General features: G+C 37.9%; 1 protein-coding gene across 4 annotated transcripts in view; it reads right to left on the reverse strand.

Annotated features, from left to right (window-relative positions):
* Positions 1–141: 141 nt before the first annotated feature.
* Positions 142–19,383, reverse strand: part of FOLH1B (folate hydrolase 1B) — a 63,484-nt gene continuing 44,242 nt past the window's right edge. For 2 of the 4 annotated variants that reach the window (XM_044258339.1, XM_044258338.1), the window contains 7 exons: positions 15,739–15,806; positions 13,782–13,873; positions 12,085–12,175; positions 8,675–8,939; positions 8,319–8,400; positions 2,639–2,731; positions 142–1,070 (listed from right to left, as the gene is read on the reverse strand). In XM_044258339.1, the coding sequence (XP_044114274.1) occupies positions 881–1,070; positions 2,639–2,731; positions 8,319–8,400; positions 8,675–8,939; positions 12,085–12,175; positions 13,782–13,873; positions 15,739–15,806 (881 nt within the window). In that variant the 3' untranslated portion in view covers positions 142–880. The remainder of the gene's footprint in view (positions 1,071–2,638; positions 2,732–8,318; positions 8,401–8,674; positions 8,940–12,084; positions 12,176–13,781; positions 13,874–15,738; positions 15,807–19,383) is intronic. The other 2 variants (XM_044258337.1, XM_044258340.1) reach the window with 2 other exon arrangements.

A 19,383-nucleotide genomic window follows, 5' to 3' on the forward strand; every position in this document is an offset into this window, starting at 1 on the left:
CATATGGTTTCTCTGTCTTAACTGGACCCTGACTGATAAATGTTATGTTCATGAAAATGAATTGCTCCACATCAGTGACCTGAACTCCAGCCCCATATACCTTCAAAGGTGAGTGAAAAAAATCAAGTGTTAGAAAATAGATACACAGTATGATTTTATTTACAGTTTAAAAACCAAACAAACCCCCAAATACATAAAGAATATAGCCATGTGTGGAATAATGATAAATAACAGAAAAGATTCATGTAAGATTCAAGAAAGTGAGTATCTCTGGCAGAAGAGGAAGGCACACTCGTCAGTGGTAGATGGGACATTCAGAGATATGGGAAACATTCCTTCCCTTAATCTGGTTATTTGTGGGGGGCAGTTCTACAAATCTTCATTTCTTTATTATTTTTTACTGTACATACATTACATATACCCTTTGGTAGAAATAAGATATTTGATATTTTAAGAAAAGTAATTATCCTTTATAGCACAGAGTGACTATGTTTACCAGCAGTGTGATTAGACTAGTGTAGCTCAACTAGTTGGTTAAGATAGTGATCTCTCAGCCCCGGGTGACCAATAGGGCCAATGCCAGTGCAGAATTAGCCTCGATTCCCTCTACTGCCACACAAGAGTTTTAATACAGTAGGTGTTTGCCTTAATTTTAACTCTTAGTTCAAATTCAGAATATCCTTCTATAATTATAGAATAAAAATTGTCCATCTTTCTTTTTTGATTCATAGGGAGAAGAAAGAATGCTAGTATGTGTGTGTGTGCGTGTGTGTGTGCATGTGTGTGTGTGTGTTAACTTTATTTTTTAGAATATGCCTTTTTTGATTCTTTCTGAGTGACAGACCATACCTAATCAGTACGGGTTCTCTGAAGAACCACCTCAGGCCACTTCCCTCAGAGTCCTGGCTGCAGCCTGCACCGTAAAGGCTGCGATGGAGATCTGCCTCTTCACCTCTCCCCAGGCCTTGGACGGATCCACTCTGTTTTCAATATCAAACAGAGCATCATAAATTCCTGGGAATGACTCCCCTGCATACTTGTTGTGGCTGCTGGGAGCATAGATGACGTGCCTGTTGATAAAAACAGTTGGCTGTTTTCGGACAGTTGCTGTCCAAACGATACACACAAGAGAAAAACAGGAGCGCTCTACAAATCCTGGACTGCAAAATTCTAATCTCACGATTTGAACAAGTCATTTGTCAGCTAAACTGCCAAGTTTAACATCTCCAAAGTCCAGTCTAGGAAGTATATGTTTTGGCTTTAAACAGAGGACTTCATGTTGTTCAGAGCAACAAAAATAACATAGTCCCAATAGCTTGTCACCTACTATGGATTGTGCTTGTGATTAAATGATTTGCCTATAACTTTTCTATTCCTTAAAAATAAATCCTAGCGGGGTTCCTCGGTGGCTGAGTCGGTTAAGCCTCTGACTCTTGGTTTCAGCTCAGGTCATGATCTCAGGGTCTTGGGGTCCAGTCCCTCATCAGGCTCCCCGCTCAGTGAGGCGTTTGCTTCTCTGCCTCTCTCTCTCTCTCTTTCCTTCTGTCCCTCCTCCCACTTGCACACGCACGTGTATCCTCTCTCTCTCTCTAAAATACATAAATAAATCTTAAAAAAAAAACTCAACAAAGTTGATACTAGCATTTCAAAAAGGAGGAAACTGAGATCTGAGAGATGAAGTGATTAGTCTCAATCTACATTGCAAGTAAGTACTGACTTTTCACTGTCCCACGTCACCCCCGGAAATGTAGCCCAGCAGTGATGATCAAAGTCCTATTTGTGACCTGCCTACCTACTACTGTGTTTTTTTTCTCTTTAAAAAAAGGAGACACACTAACATGTGAGAATGCCTAGCTTAAAGCATGAATGATCATTAAAAACAGCTTTGAAAGTGTAACACGATCTGGGTAGAAGGTGATATTTTATTGAAAGACCTATGTCAGTCATGTCAAAGCACATGAAGGGAAGGGTAAGTTCCCAAGCAGAGGTAAAGAAGGAAAGAAGCACACTTGTGCTGCCATCGGGAGACAGTCACCATGTCTGGTGATTCCCTTACTCCTAATTCTGATCCTTTGATAATTCATAAACAAAAAGACAGGGCCATTTCTCACTAGTCATTGATCTAATCTATTCTCCAATTCTTAGCAAGATCAATCTAATGCTCATCACTGATGTTTATCAGAAATATTTAGAATTGTCAAAAATTAGAAAAAAAATCTGAACATTAGGGGAATGAGTATGTAAATACATATTTTATACATTTTACATATATTTATCATGTCTTATGTGTATACATACATAAAGACAAATATATTTAAAATGAGAGGGGTCTAAAGTTATATAAACCAAATATAAACATGATTTTATAACTAACTGACAGAATTGGGGTGGTTTTATTTTCTACTTGTGACTTTGTTGATCTAAGTTTCCTACAATGAACATATGTTCTTTTATAATCAGAAGTAAATAATATATTAAAAAGTATGCAGCAATCACATTACATTATATGAATAATATATCATTTCCTACATATATTTTGAAATTTCTATTTGCTTACAAGAAATCCACTATATTTTTTCCACAGTACAAAAAATAAGAAAAAAAAGAATATAATCAAGTGTCATATTTGTATCCTTACCTATAGAAAGGCCTGTCTGGTAATCCTAAAGGATCAATAAATGCTCGTTCCAAAAACATCAGTTGATCATTTATAATTCTCAATAATATTGGGCTAAACAACAAAACAAATACAGTTGTCACTTCTTGAGAAAACATGCAACACACAGCAAACTGAAAATTCACAAAAAAATTAAATATAAAGTCTTAAATCTCTATTATATGCAAATTAAGAACAATAGTGTAATGGTTACCTTTTTAAAATTTTATACAATACTATTCTGCTGAGGCTTATAAAACCACATGAAGTTATAGTGGTTGAAAAGGACAACAGTAATTTTTATTTATTTTGAAATAATAATTAATTGGCAAGAGTTTTTAAATATAAGTAAGATTTTTTTTTATCTTAGGAATCCTAATAATCTACTCAAAGTAGTCATTCGATATTGAATGGGACAGTCTATTAATGGTTAGTAGGGCTCCTGGAAAATTATGCATATTTACCAAATAATAGCCAATGTTCTATTATTATTTTTTTATTATTAAAGCCAAATGTCCTAGTACATCATAATCCATTCCTATAAGGCACTTTGCCAGAGGGAGGAAGATCATAGTTTTTAAAGACAGAAAATCAACTTCATAGAATTTATGGTGTTTGGAATCTCCTTAAGATTTATTGCTTATTGTTGCTATTTTTTTAACCCACACAAAAATTTGAAAAAAACTGTAAAGGACAAGGGAAAAAAATCCCATGTTCACTCCAGGATGACCAATTATTATACCAATTGGTCTACTTTGGATATAAGATCAATGCACAGAAATCAGTTACATTTCTCTACACCAACAACAAGACAGAAGAAAGAGAAATTAAGGAGTCAATCCCATTTACAATTGCACCCCAAACCATAAGATACCTAGGAATAAACCTAACCAAAGAGGCTAAGAATCTATACTCAGAAAACTATAAAGTACTCATGAAAGAAATTGAGGAAGACACAAAGAAATGGAAAAAGGTTCCATGCTCCTGGATTGGAAGAATAAATATTGTGAAAATGTCTATGCTACCTAAAGCAATCTACACATTTAATGCAATTCCTATCAAAGTACCATCCATCTTTTTCAAAGAAATGGAACAAATAATTTTAAAATTTATATGGAACCAGAAAAGACCTCGAATAGCCAAAGGGATATTGAAAAACAAAGCCAAAGTTGGTGGCATCACAATTCCGGACTTCAAGCTTTATTACAAAGCTGTCATCATCAAGACAGCATGGTACTGGCACAAAAACAGACACATAGACCAATGGAACAGAATAGAGAGCCCAGAAATAGACCCTCAACTCTATGGTCAACTAATCTTCGACAAAGCAGGAAAGAATATCCAATGGAAAAAAGACAGCCTCTTCAATAAATGGTGTTGGGAAAATTGGACAGCCACGTGCAGAAAAATGAAATTGGACCATTTCCTTACACCACACACAAAAATAGATTCAAAATGGATTAAGGACCTCAATGTGAGAAAGGAATCCATCAAAATCCTTGAGGAGAACACAGGCAGCAACCTCTTCGACCTCAGCCGCAGCAACATCTTCCTAGGAATATCGCCAAAGGCAAGGGAAGCAAGGGCAAAAATGAACTTTTGGGATTTCATCAAAATCAAAAGCTTTTGCACAGCAAAGGAAACAGTTAACAAAACCAAAAGACAACTGACAGAATGGGAGAAGATATTTGCAAACGACATATCAGATAAAGGACTAGTGTCCAAAATCTATAAAGAACTTAACAAACTCAACACCCAAAGAACAAATAATCCAATCAAGAAATGGGCAGAGGACATGAACAGACGTTTCTGCAAAGAAGATATCCAGATGGCCAACAGACACATGAAAAAGTGCTCCATATCACTCGGCATCAGGGAAATACAAATCAAAACCACAATGAGATATCACCTCACACCAGTCGGAATGGCTAAAATCAACAAGTCAGGAAATGACAGATGCTGGCGAGGATGCGGAGAAAGGGGAACCCTCCTACACTGTTGGTGGGAATGCAAGCTGGTGCAACCACTCTGGAAAACGGCATGGAGGTTCCTCAAAATGTTGAAAATAGAACTGCCCTATGACCCAGCAATTGCACTACTGGGAATTTACCCTAAAGATACAAACGTAGTGATCCAAAGGGGCACGTGCACCCGAATGTTTATAGCAGCAATGTCCACAATAGCCAAACTATGGAAAGAACCTAGATGTCCATCAACAGATGAATGGATCAAGAAGATGTGGTATATATACACAATGGAATACTATGCAGCCATCAAAAGAAACGAAATCTTGCCATTTGCGACAACATGGATGGAACTAGAGCATATCATGCTTAGCGAAATAAGTCAAGCGGAGAAAGACAACTATCATATGATCTCCCTGATATGAGGGAGTGGTGATGCAACATGGGGGCTTAAGTGGGTAGGAGAAGAATCCATGAATCAAGATGGGATAGGGAGGGAGACAAACCATAAGTGACTCTTAATCTCACGAAACAAACTGTGGGTTGCTGGGGGGAGGGGGGTTGGAAGAAGGGGGGTAGGGTTATGGACATTGGGGAGGGTATGTGCTTTTGGGTAAATTGGAAGGGGAGATGAACCATGAGAGACTATGGACTCTGAAAAACAATCTGAGGGGTTTGAAGTGGCGGGGGGGTGGGAGGTTGGGTACCAGGTGATGGGTATTATAGAGGGCACAGCTTGCATGGAGCACTGGGTGTGGTGAAAAAATAATGAATACTGTTTTTCTGAAAATAAATAAATTGGAAAAAAAATTGGTCTACTTTGAATTTTTCTCTATATTTGTTCAATTAAAATATAATCAAAGTGTTCACAATCTTAAATATTTTTGGTTTACTTCACATTTTTAGTAAATATCTTATATTTCATTTATAATCAGCCCTTTCAATGCTTATGAAATGTTCAAATTAGTGGACATTTAATTTTTTAGTAATTTCTCTCCTCTTAGGTATTGATTGCTTTAAATTATTTGATACATTTTTTAATAAACTTTCCTATTTATCTTTATTTTTATTTTTATTTTTAAAGATTTTATTTATTTATTTAACACAGAGAAAGCACATAAGCAGGAGGAGAGGCAGAGGGAGAAGGAGAAACAGGCTCCCCTCTTAGCAGGGAGACCCACATGGGGCTTGAACCCAGGACCCTGAGATAGTGACCTGAGCCAAAGGCAGATATTTAACTGACTGAGCCACCCAGGCATCTCTGTTTATTTATTTGTTTGTTTGTTTGTTTATTTATAGAAAGATAGAGCATGAGCTGGGAGAGGTGTGGGGGAGGGGCAGAGGGAGTAGGAGAGAATCTTAAGCAGGCTCCATGTTAGGCATGGAGCTCCATCTCACGTGACGTGGGGCTCCATCTCACGACCCTGAGATCATGACCTGAGCTGAAGTCAAGAGTCATATGTTTAACCAAGTGACCCACCCAGGAGTCCCTTGAATTGTTTGGTGTTATAATTTGTATCTTTCTCTGAGGAACTCTTTTTCCTTTCCAAACTTGAAATTCTTTCCTGAAGAAAAGGTCTAAGAAATGGAAATACAATGGCAAAGTCTAAGAACTCTGTAAATAGCTCTTGAAACTTTAACAGTATGTATTTATGCTTTTCAAAAAGGTTTTTATTTTTTGTTTTTATTTATTTATTTTTTCCAAAAGGTTTTTAAAACAATTCACAACACTACCAGAAAAGAGCAAGAGCATCTGCTCCAGGATGCCATCTGGTGCAATGGGTTCAACCAGGTTTTAAATCATTACTAAGTTGAAACAAAAATAGTTATTTTGAAAATGGTATATCTTTATTTTTACCTGTATTTTTTAATCAGTAGGGAATTTGAATTTTTTTGTGTGTGTTGTCTGTATAGGCAGTGTCTTCTTTTTGAGTTGTCTTGTCCATTGCCAACATTTTCAACTTTGTTCTTTTGTAGCTTCTTTTTTTAAAAATATTTTATTTATTTATCTATTTGACAGACAGAGAGCACAGGTAGGCAGAGAGGCAGGCAGAGAGAGAGGAGGAAGCAGGCTCCCTGCTGAGCAGAGAGCCCGATGCGGGGCTCGATCCCAGGACCCTGAGATCATGACTGGAGCTGAAGGCAGAGTCTTAACCCACTAAGCCACCCAGGTGCCCCTCTTTTGTATTTTCTTAACCAATTTTCAAAAAACATTTTTTATGATGTTCATATTACTCCCTTTCCATATTTGCTGGAAAAGAGGTTTCCCAGCCTTCTATCTTTGCTTTTGATGATTAACTTTCATATTCTGAACCATTTCAGTGTTTTCAAACCTGATTGCCTTTTCATTTCCCTGTTGCTTCTAAACTTAGAATTTCACTTCCAGGAAATTTCAACTTTTAATAAAGAATTTTTCTACAACCATTGCTTATGTTTGCATGCAATGTGAAGTGAAATTCAGAACTCCCTCTTTTATCAGTTGCTGAGAGCTTAAACAACATTACTGTTGAATATGTTTTTCTTCCTCCATTAATTGTTGGTATGTCCTTCATTACAAAATACCTATTTCTTACCCAAATGCATTATTATATGTCACTCATCTATTTCTGGACTGATTGCTCTTATCTTTCAATGTATTTTTGCATCAGTCCCCAAGGACTTCATATTTGTGTCATCATAATAGGCTTAATACACAGTCAATGTTTACTCTCAAAATTCTACTTTAAAAAAATTTCCTTGGGGCGCCTGGGTGACTCAGTGGGTTAAGCCACTGCCTTCGGCTCAGGTCATGATCTCAGGGTCCTGGGATCAAGTCTGCTCAGCAGGGAGCCTGCTTCCCTTCCTCTCTCTCTGCCTGCCTCTCTGCTTACTTGTGATCTCTCTCTGTCAAATGAATAAATAAAATCCTTAAAAAAAAATTCCTTAATATTGTCTCATTATTTTGCTCCCATCTGAAAGTTCTATTCCAATTATGTTTATTTTTGTGATTTTACACAGAATCAATGCTAAATGCTTAATATTGGAAGAAAACTGACTTCTCAATATTGTTCTAGAGAAAGAATTTTACCAGGTAGAAGTGGAAATGAGGAACTCTGGAGGTAATGACATTAAGAAGAGGAAGAAAAGAATGTATGTTCTGGAAATAGGAGAAGTTGGTTGAAGAATGATGGACAGACACTGAAAGAACATGAGATGAGGCTAGAAAAAGCTGGGGTCACACAGTGGAGGACCTTCAATGCTAAAGTGGGAATTTTGTAACTAAATAGCTGGTCATTAAGGAGCTGCTGGAATTTCTCAGCACACGGCTGCCACTTAGAAAGTTAGAGATGGGGGAGCCTGGGTGGCTCCGTGGGTTAAAGCCTCTGCCTTCGGCTCAGGTCATGATTTCAGGGTCCTGGGATCAAGACCCGCATCTGACTCCCTGCTCAGCTGGGAGTCTGCTTCCCCTTCTCTCTCTGTCTGCCTCTCTGCCTACTTGTGATCTCCATCAAATAAATAAATAAAATCTTAAAAAAAAAAAAAAAGAAAGTTAGAGATGGGTCTTGCTGAGATATGGCAGCCCTGTACAGGATGCCTTAAGGTGGAGAGACAGAAAGGAACAAAACACTTCCCAAAGATATTTCAGCAACAAAGATGTCAATTAGTATCTCTTTCTCATTGTATCTGTTCTAGCCATAAGTTAAAAATGTGGAGCATACTTGTTTTTGTCCAAGTCTTGAAGTCTCTCATTGAACTTAGAAGCAATTTCTGTAAAGTTCTTCACGGCAGAGAAAAGTGCATCTGAAATAGAAATCAGGGCTTAGGGGCATTGTCCTATGGCTTATGCAAAGGGGACAGTATAGGAAGCAGTTTGTTCTCTTCTGTACTTTACAAGGTTCTTATATTTATCTATTATAAGAGGGACATCAGTGAAATGGCAAATACATTTATAGATGTAAACAATGTATCTGATCTCACAGACTGGCAATAAGTAACACGTGGACTAAGGTTGGTCATTACATTTTAAAGATTAATTGAAAGACGGAGATGTTTTGAGGGAGGAGGTGTAGCTTACCAAATGACACATGGTATGTGTTCATTTCTTGTGGATGTTTCATTGAAATATTGTAGATCTTGTCAGCGTAGTTTCTCAAAACAATAGCATAATCTCGACAGTCAAATGGGAGCACTATGGAATTGGCTAGTTCAAATACCATCCCTCCTCGAACCTGTGCCACAGCGAGGTGGTACTTAAAAGTTGGATCATAAAATTTTTCCACCAATTCATATGTTTCATAGACACTGTGATACAATGGATAGCTCCTGAATTTGCTTGTTGCCTACAAAAAGAAAAGGAAAAAGAGTCACACAAAAGAACACAAAAACCAAACTATATCTCTTATAAAATAGCTTATAATAAGATGCATAGTACCATATTTACTATTAATATTAGTAAAACTGTTTTGGCCAGTAATGAATAAAGAAATGTATTTAAGAACCTTAATAATACACTTACTAAAGGGTCATATTATTTATATATATATATATAATATGTATATATATTATATATAATTCATATTATAATATGAAAATATATCCCAGATGTGTAATTAAAAAATATATGTATACAACATAAATGATAGAATAACAATTATCTGGAAAGATCTAATGGTCTTGTCTTCAACGACATAGGAGATGTGAAAACATTTCTGAAACAACGACAAGATAATGTTGCATTTCAGTCTAAATAATTTAAGAAGATAGGGAATTGCTAGAGGTGATGGTATATGAACATTATACAGCATTATATATGGTAGAGCCGCAAAATGCTAATGACTGAAATTCCACGAATGGATGATCTTCTGACAAGTAGCCTGTGGAAGTGAAGAGTCCGCCCAGTGAGGAGAAATGTAGAGGATCCAGAATCTCACAAAGGAGAGAGAAGGAATGCTCAGATATATATAAGACACCAAGAACATAAACAAAAGGCCCGAGGCAAGGACTTTTCAAACTTTGAATTGCTGATTTATATCTTTTGTCTTATTTAGTTGTGGGTTTGTTTTTTTTAATTTAAAAAAAAAATTAAAAAATTTTTTTTAAATTGACATGAAAGAACATTTTATTTAGCAGTGTGTTGAAGAGGCTAGGAGTCTAAAATTAGACAGCTGGAGTTTGAATCCAGCCCATACGACCTATTACCAAATAACTTTGGTTATTAACCCAAAGATTATTAGCTTTTCTTTAGTATTCTCGTGAGTAAAACATAGATAATATTAACATCTAGCCTCAACCCACCCCCATCTAACCCTGCCTAACTTCCTACCCCAGTGGTAGGATTAAAGATTTCCTGTCTGGAGAGAATAACTAGTCCAAGAGAAAAGATCGATAGATTCTATAGACCTATAGTTGTTGCCTCCCCATAAAGCATTGAGAACAGGCATTCTCGATCACTCTTCTTTGAAGGCTTCCATTTGACAGCTGCCGCCCTTGCATACATGGCTGCAGTCAGCTTCTCATGGACTAATTCCTAAATAAGACAGGTGGCCAAAGATGACCAGGCACTTGAAAACAGCCTTTGACTTGAAAGATATAGACCAAAACCACAAACTAAAATAAAATCAACGTAAGAGTAAGGACGTACCGCAAGGAATGGAGGGAAACTTATAGTAATAATAATAATAATAATAGGGGTGCCTGGATGGCTCAGTGGTTTAAGGCTTCAGCTCAGGTCATGATCTCAGGGTCCTGGGATAGAGCCCTGCATCAGGCTCTCTGCTCAGTGGGAAGCCTGCTTCCCCCTCTCTCTCTGTCTGCCTCTCTGCCTGCTTGTGATCTCTGCCTGTCAAATAAATAAATAAAATCTTTTAAAAAAATAATAATATAAAGATTTCAATAAAAAAGAATTACAGAGTTGAGAAAGATTTTTTTTTAAGATTTTATTTATTTATTTGATGGGCAGAGGTTACAAGTAGGCAGAGAGGCAGGCAGAAAGGAAGGGAAGCAGGCTCCCTGCTGATCAGAGAGCCCAATGCAGGCCTCGATCCCAGGACCCTGAGATCATAACCTGAGCCAAAGGCAGAGGCTTTAACCCACTGAGCCACGCTGGTGCCCCAAAATATTTCTGATAGTAAAAGAACAAAACAAAAAACAAAAAAAACCCCACAGATAAGAAACAAAAGATAAAAAATAAACATCAGAAAATAATCCCTAGATGTTAAACAACTAGAAATAGTTCAAAAAAGTCAAAAGAGGGAAGAAGTGATCAAAGGGAAAAGCATTCCCTCCAACTGCAGGATGTGGGTTTCCAGACCAAAAGACCCACTCTGTGCCTAGCCCAGTGTAAGGAAAAACGGTGTAACCAAGGCACACACATACAATGAGGACCACATGAAAGATACCAGAATCTTCCTTTTAAAAAAGTCTCCTTTTCAAGAAGTTCCTGAAGGATGTGTTCCAAACATACAAAAGATACAAAATCCAGGAAAGAGAGGATGCAGAACAGGAGAGAATTGAAGGTACTCTCAGACTTTTCAGAAAAAGAAAATTTCACAGGCAAGAGCTGTGTCACAGGGAAAGAGAACCACCAGAGAACACAGACGAGCAAAAGAACCCAAGAGGGAAAAAGAAATCTGCCAGATCACGATATGTTGGAATATACTAAAAGTTCGGGTGAGTTAGTTATGGACACATGGAGGGGGAAAAAAAAAAAGATACTCTAATCCACAAGTATGGTACAACAGTATATTGAGAAAATGCAATGAGGGAAAATATTTGAGAGCTGGGAGAAAAGTTGATACAGAAGCACAAAAAATGCCTATCTTCCCTAATGAGAAGTAAATGGAAGATATGTCAAACTAAAAAAGAAATAAATGGCACCAGGAACACAGTATGTGTAAGCATGCATGTAGATATCAGAAGAAACCAAGGAAAAAACTGAAAAAATGTGAATCTGTTGAACAGAATCAGAGGTGGGACAAGCCCACAAGTAGAATGAGGGACCAGTGTTTTTCATCGGACACACTTACAGAACTGTTATGAGCTTTTATGAACTATGTTCTTATGCTACTTTGGTAAACAAAAACTGTAAAATTGTCATTACCAGCAGCATGAACAATGGTAGGGGAAAATCATGAACTATATATGTGTTCATTGTTCCTTGTGCCTTAGAGCATAACTTTCACGTTTACTGACTGGAGATCAAATGGGATAAAAATCCAAATATTTCTAGTGTAAGTAACTGGGTGAAAGCAATGCCACCTAGTGAAACCGAAAATAGATTTAAAGGAATACAAGCAAGTAAGTTCTAAGGCTCAGGACGCCGGATGCGGGCGTTCCCCAGTGTGACAGTAGCCCCGCCTCAACCACTTCTGCTTCAAATTCCTCTATTTCTTAAAGGCTTACATTACCTTTTTTTAAAATTCGGAATTATTTGTTTAGCTAAAATACATTCATAAGCAATCTTCAAAAACATACTGACAGACTTACCCAGTTTTTAGTGTACCGTGCTCTGCCTGAAGCAATTCCAAGTCTTTGGAAGAACACCTCGAAGTCATTACCAGATCCCAGTTTGCTAATCCTTTTAGGGATAAAATAGGAGATTACCTGAGTAGTTTCTTCATTGACTAAAATGAAAGCTTAATTAAACTCCATTTTTGCTCTAATAATTTTTCTTTATAAAAATCATATCAGATGAACAACAACAAAAAATAATTGAGAGGAAAAATTGAGAGAAATACTTGATCACAAAGTATCTACTTCAATAAGACTGTTTGGGTAGTAGTGACCATTGTTCTTTTGGATTCCTGGACCCAATTCCAACATGTGGAGGGGGATGTGTGGTGTTTCCCGTACCAGCGACAAGCAATGCTCTGGGACACCAGCTGGGCGTCCTCCGATTCAAGTCAATTCTGACACTGAAGGTAGCACAGATTCCACAGGCGAAGAGCTCAGTGCTACAGGACTGCCTGTCCACCGATTTCAGAACCGACCACAAATCCAGGTTGTCTTCTGTGTTTCTGACTGACCAGCTGCAGATTGGAGATTCCCAAGTTATGTTCCTTGGGTTCAATTAATTTGCTAGAACTGTTTCCAGAACCCAGAGAACAATTTTACTTGGTAGATCACCGGTTTATTATAAAAGGATGTAACTCAGGAACAGCCAGATGGAGGAGGTGCAGAGGGCAATGTGTGCGGAAAGGGCACACAGCTGTCCACACCCTACCCAGGTGCCCCACTCGGCTCTAAGTTCCATGTATCCCCCAACATGGAAGCCCTCGGAACCCTGTCTTCTTGGGTTTGAATGCAGGCTTCATTACAAAGACACAATTGATTAAATAATTGGCTACTGCAGGCTGATTCAACCCCTGCTTATGGGGTGGGACTGAAAGTCCCAACCCTCTAATTATATGGTTGGTTCTCTTGGCCATCAGCCCCCATCCTTAGGTGGGGTCCAAGGGTCACCCTGCTAACATAACGAGAGATGCCCTTGTCTCTTTCATCACTTAGAACATTTTAAAGGTTTTAGGAGCTCTCTGTGCCACTCAAGGGGCCAAAGATTGAATATATACTTCCTGTTATAAATCATAATATTACAATTGCATAGGTTAATTTTTTTAAAGATTCATTAAGTTGGAAAATATTTTCCCTCAACTTATTTTATCATCTGTATTTGTTATTCATGATAAAGTTAATAGAAGCAGAATTATTTTTAGATAATCCTGATGTAAATCCTACCTTAAAATTTTTTAAATTTTTAAAATTGTTCATACTCTTGATAGGTATCTAATCTTATCTATAATCAATCTATGTCTCTGAGATATTTATTCCTTTAACCTTGCCTGTGAAGACACACCCAATATTGAAATGATGCCTGTATTATTCTTAGAGAAACCAAAATATTTTTTGACTGTATGATATTCAGAAAAAGGAAAACGTATTGAGTAACTTAGGTACAGAAATGCGAGGGGAACTTCTTTACAAATTATAACTTTGGACTTATGGAGCATGCTATGTTTTGCCTTCTCAAAAAAGAACCATTTTTAGATGGCCTACAGATTTAACTTCAAAACACATGGCAATATTTTATTTGTGAACCAAAGCATCACCTTCCCTTTGAAAGAAAGCACACTTTCATTTTCAACCCAGTCCTACACTCTATCCAGTAGAAAGTCTTATTTGTTTACCTCGGCATGCCACTGAACTCCGGTGAAGGACTTTTTCCATTCCAGCTCTCATAAAGAGATTTGCCTTCAAAGCCTTCATCGGGGCTTTGGAGCTACAGATTAAAAATACTTATAAATAAGATATTTTAAAATTTAAATGTCCATTAACCAGGGAATAAATAACTAAACTATATTTAGCAAAATGCGGAATAAATAACTAAACTATATTTAGCAAAATGCATGATACACAATTTGCACATTAGCTGTCATGAAGAATTGCAATAATGAGTTTCTGACAATAGAGAAAAATGTTCATGCTACTATATATAAATGTGACTATTATAAAAAATACATGAAGTATATGGAAAAGCAGGCCATATTATTACCAAGCCACTTATGCAAATGAAAGGTCCTATTGTAAGACTTTTTGTCTATTTTTTCTGAATTGAGGGAGGCTGCTCTCAAAAACACATGTTTCTTTCCTCTTCTAAAAAGGAAAATGAAAAAAAGCAAGGTGATTAAAAGAAGGTATTTCTTTTAATATTGCTTCTTGACAGTAAGGTTGCTAAAGTCATTAAAACACAATAAAACAAATGCATTAATTTTTATTTAATTAATTGAGTATTTATTGTAATTTTGTTAAATACGGGGCTTGAAATACATTTTCTGGTTTTACAGATAAGAAAACTAAGGAAAAAAATATGACCTATTATGGAGTTCTAGACCAATTCTTGAAATCTAGTGTATAAGATGTTAAGCTGAAAACACTCACAAACTAAATTTTAATTAATGTTCCATCAACTACTCACAGGTCATACATTATATGGTATACAATTTTTTATTTTATATTTAATAAAAGTCCTATGTTCTACTTTTCAACAAATTCCATTTTTAAAACCTTTAGAGTACCTATGTCATTTAAGACTTTGTGCAAATGCCAGGGATACGATGCACAATAAGACACATTACATACTCTGTAAGAGTGGGAACTGCAAGTCAAAAATGTGGAATTCAGTGTGCTAGGTGCAAAAATCTACAGGAACATAAGTGAATTTGCATAATCACAAGGAGAGAGTCAGAACACAGGTTAACAGAAATTATGTTATTAACCTCTTAATTTGTAAAATATGAATAAATAAGTCAACAAAAGAATTTCACTCAAGCTTAGAAGTTGACACCAAATTTTGATATAAGGGACAGCACTGCTCCATTTATGCTAAAAAATGCACATTCAGAACCGTGTAGAAATACAGTACTAAATTTTCCATTTATCAGTCAAATGTAAAATGCTATTAATCACTTTCCCCAAAGAAAATAGAACAAAGCCAACCCCCAAACTGTCAACCATCAGGTAATTTCAGAGCTGACCTATTAAGGTGGTGTTTTTGCAATTGTCCCTGGGGGCCACCAAACCAGCCTGAAAAAGAATATAACTGCTGAGCTTCCTTAGCATTTACCTTAAATTACATGAATGTGCACATTCTCAGAAACACCCTGTCGCAGATACATGGTGTCACCTAGCCTCTGCCCCAAACCAACCAGACCCTGGAGTCAGCGGTTGGTGTTTCCATACATACTCCTTCTCAATCACTTGAAATTTTAACTCTTCCTGTGTCCTGGGCTAATTGATATCAGCACAAGAAGGAGTATAAATCAGTTTTAAAATTAAGGAGTGAAATCACAGGACCAAGTCCCAGTTCAGCCACTGCACGAGTTGTGTGACTCAGGGGCTAATGGTTTTTGATCTTAGTTTTCTCAATTTCTAATGGGGATGGTAGACACAATGCTACCCCAAGGCTGCTCAGGGTAGTTGGGAGAAATGGGGTAACATGTGTAAACAGTTTATTAGATGTAATGTTCTCTGGAGTTTAGTAGATGCAATATTTGCTATGCAAGAGAAAGGACATAATAATCGTACCTCAAGAAAGCATCATTTGTAGAACTCAAACTTTCTAAAATTATACATAATTATTTTTACCTCCTTTGTTAGGTTGTATACCAAGCTGTACATCAGTGGGGTACAGTCAACTCTCAGAGTATAGTTCCCTTAAAGATAAAGAGAGAGAGTTTATTTTTTAAATTTCATTTACTTTATTCTTTCATTCAAAGATAAATCCTAACTCTTTAGCCAAAAGGATCTTTTAAAACCTAAGTCCAATAAAACTCTCCAACTTATTATTTAATAAAGATATCATGCTCATCACAGCCCTCATTTCCAAGCATGAAACAACCCCCACAGCCGCTCCAGATCTTTACCTCCCACTCTGTCTACTCTGCTGCTCAGGGGCTTTGCACATACAGTTCCCTTGGCCTGGAACAGTGTTCTGCACTGATCTGCATGACTCTATAGTGTACTGTCATGTTTTCTGAGAGTTTCCCCCAAACATCCTACCTAGAGGAGCACACTTTCTTCTCTTTATCCTAGCCACTCATTTTTTTTTTTTCTGATGGTGCCTTATTTTTCTCATTGGTTATCTCTCAAACATGTTAAATATTTGCCTTTTTCTTTTCCATCTTCCCACCAGACTAGAAATTCCATGGGAGCAGGTGTTCTCTTTTATTGTGGCCCTATCCCCAGGGCTTAGCACAGAGTCCTAGCCTTTAGCATTTACCCAATAAATATTTGTTGTTAAAACGTATCTATGGGGGTGCCTTGGTGGCTCAGTCAGTAAAGTGTCCCACTCTTGATTTCGGCTCAGGTCATGGTCTCAGGGTCCTGAAATCAATAACCCGCATCGGGCTGCATGCTCAGCTTGGAGTCTGCTTGAGATTCTCTCTCTCCCTCTCCCCTAGCCTCTCCCCCAAGCTTAGATGTGTGCACACGCACATGCTCTCTTTCTCTCAAATAGAATAAACAAAATCTTTTTAAAAAATGTATTTGTAAGGCAGATACTCTCCAGCTACTTCTTAATAAAGAACAGAGACAATGTTCCCATTCCTCAGGAATTCTGACTGATGAGTTTGAGAATCACATGAACAGGCAGGAGAGGTGCCCCCAAGAAGATGTGGGAGCACAGGGAGGGGACGCTAAAGCAGGTCGGGGGCCTGGGGAAGGGGAGGTTAAGACAACTTCATCAAGGATCAGCCCGTACAAATACCCAGAAATAAAAAAGTACACAATGTACTCAGAGAATGGCCAGCACTTCTTATCTCAAAACTTCAGATCCATGTCTGGGGACAGAAAAAGTTGAGGTTTTAACAATAAGTAGACACCCCAGCAGAACTTTTCATAGAACCTGAAAGGCTGGTTCTAAAATCCAACTGGAAGAATACGTATGTACAGATTTTACCACTGCCATTTTAATTTTTTTAATTTTTTCATTTTTAAAATATTTTATTTGTCAGAAAGAGACAGAGAGAACACAAGCACAGGGAAAGGCAAGCAGAGAGGCAAGCAGACTCCCTGCTGAGCAAGGATCCTGATGGGACACGATCCCAAGACCCTGGGATCATGACCCAAGCTGAAGGCACATGCTCAATGGACAGAGCCACCCAGGCATCCCCAGCCACTGCCATTTTTAAAAGCGGTAAGAGTTAGTAGGCGTGCAAACCAGAAAGTCAGAGAGGAAGTCTGGCAGCAAGTATTACCACGTAATGCACATGTAGCATGATCCAGCCATGATACTGTAGCTCTCCACTCTCCACTTGTATAGAAAAAGGCAAGGCAGGCAAATAAACAAGATATTTACTGCAGCAAACTGAAGCCATCTGACCATCAGCTAGAGAACTGAGACATAAATCACTCTGTTGAAAACACTGTACAAGTTTTTGTTTTCAAGGGATAGATCTATATATACTGGCATGGGAAGTTTTCCATAAGATGCTGTTGAATGGAAAACGAGAAGACGCGGAACCACATAGCATGTAGTACGTAGTACATAATATGTAATGAAAACCTGTATAAGGTAGTGAGGGGCAGCAGAATACAGTAGTTAGAAGGATAAAGTTGACCAGCTGGATTTGAGTCTCAGCTCAATCCTTTACTAGCTCTGTGACCTTGGGAAAGTTACTTAATCTCTCTGAATTGGTGGTTTTCTCTTCTATACAAGGGAGATAATAATAAAGTACTGCCTTATAGGATTATTAGATTGAATACATGTTTCCATGTAAAGCACTTAAGACAGCACCTTCAACACCACTCATGGTTTGTAGAGCTAAGTTCTATACGTGAATGTCAGTGTGATGGAAATATCCCAAATTTAGGACAGTAGCACCTTTGGAGAGAGGGCTGAGTTTGAAAGTGATATTAGTAAAGGTTTTTGCTTTAATTATCAATTTTGCATTTTACCATGAGAAAGCCAATGCATCACTTTTTATTTAAAAAAATAAATATTTAACAAAAATTTAAATATAAAGCAAAGTAAGATATAAATGGCCTAGTCATTGAGTACCATGGTGTCACATGCTCTTGATCCTGAAAATCATGGGGAGACAATGCAGCATTGCAAGGCAGGGAGTGACATCAGCAGCAAATTCCAGTGATTTAAAACTATTAAAAATCAAATCTTACAAACAGAACTAGCAATAAGGTCATTATTCTACTTTTGAAAAATACATGTTTAAGTTCTTATTCTCTTGTAGCAAGAGTGTTTCATCTGATTATGTGTTTCTAAGTTAGGTAAAAGTGTCAAATACATTAATTTTTGAACTTTTATTCTGTGAGAGGCACAGGTCTTGGAGTTTTACAAATATTAACAGCTTTTGCCCTGATAATAGCTTTGGAGATCTGTGCTCTTGGTAACTCAATTTTTAAATTTTTTTTAGTGTTTTTCTTCTTCTTTTTAAAATATTTTAATTTATTCATTTGAAAGAGTGAGTGAGCAAGAGAGAGAGAGCACAAGCAGGGGGAGCAGCAGAGGGAGAGGGAGAAGCAGATTCCCCGGTGAGCAGGGAGCCTCACCTGGGGCTCAATCCCAAGACCCTGAGATCGTGACCTGAGCCGAAGACAGACGCTCAACTGACTGAGCCACCCAGGCAGCCCAGTAACTCTATGCAGAGGTGAGAAAACTGAGACACGGAAAGTAAGTCACAACCTAAGGTAACTTAACTAGGAAGTGGCAGTGCCACAAGGAAGGCCATGCCCTTCCCCGGAACGTAAAAGAAGCAGGGCAGGATGGCTGAGATGCACTGCGTGAGCTCCCTCTGGGACGATGTAACTCGGACAGGTGGACGAAGAAGAAATGTACGTGACAACATGCCTCTGGCAAAATGCAGTATCTTAATTACTGCTGACATGGAAGATTTACTCCTACACTAAAGGGAAGATTCTAAAAGTCCACCCTGCGTTCATTGACTCATTCATTGGCTGCACCTGGGCAACACGTGTTTCTTTAACAAGACTTTAGGGAAGCCATGAGTCATCCACATCCTGTCTGTTCCTCCTGAAGAATACAGACTAGTAATAGAAGTCCTTTGTAAAGCAAATCATGTCGTGTAGCCTTGACAGTGATGAGTGCTGAAGACAGGGCTTCCCTGGAAAAGTTACAGTTCAGGGGAGGCTGTAAGGGTAAGAATTCAGCAGGTAGAGTGTGCTGGCAGTCATCTGAGTACTGGGATCAGCAGCTGCCCGGGCTGGGAAGGTGCACACGGTCAAGAACAGGAAGATGAGTGGCTGGAGGGTAGT

Source organism: Neovison vison, chromosome 7 (assembly GCF_020171115.1).
Source record: "Neovison vison isolate M4711 chromosome 7, ASM_NN_V1, whole genome shotgun sequence".
Classification (NCBI taxonomy): Eukaryota; Metazoa; Chordata; class Mammalia; order Carnivora; family Mustelidae; genus Neogale; species Neogale vison.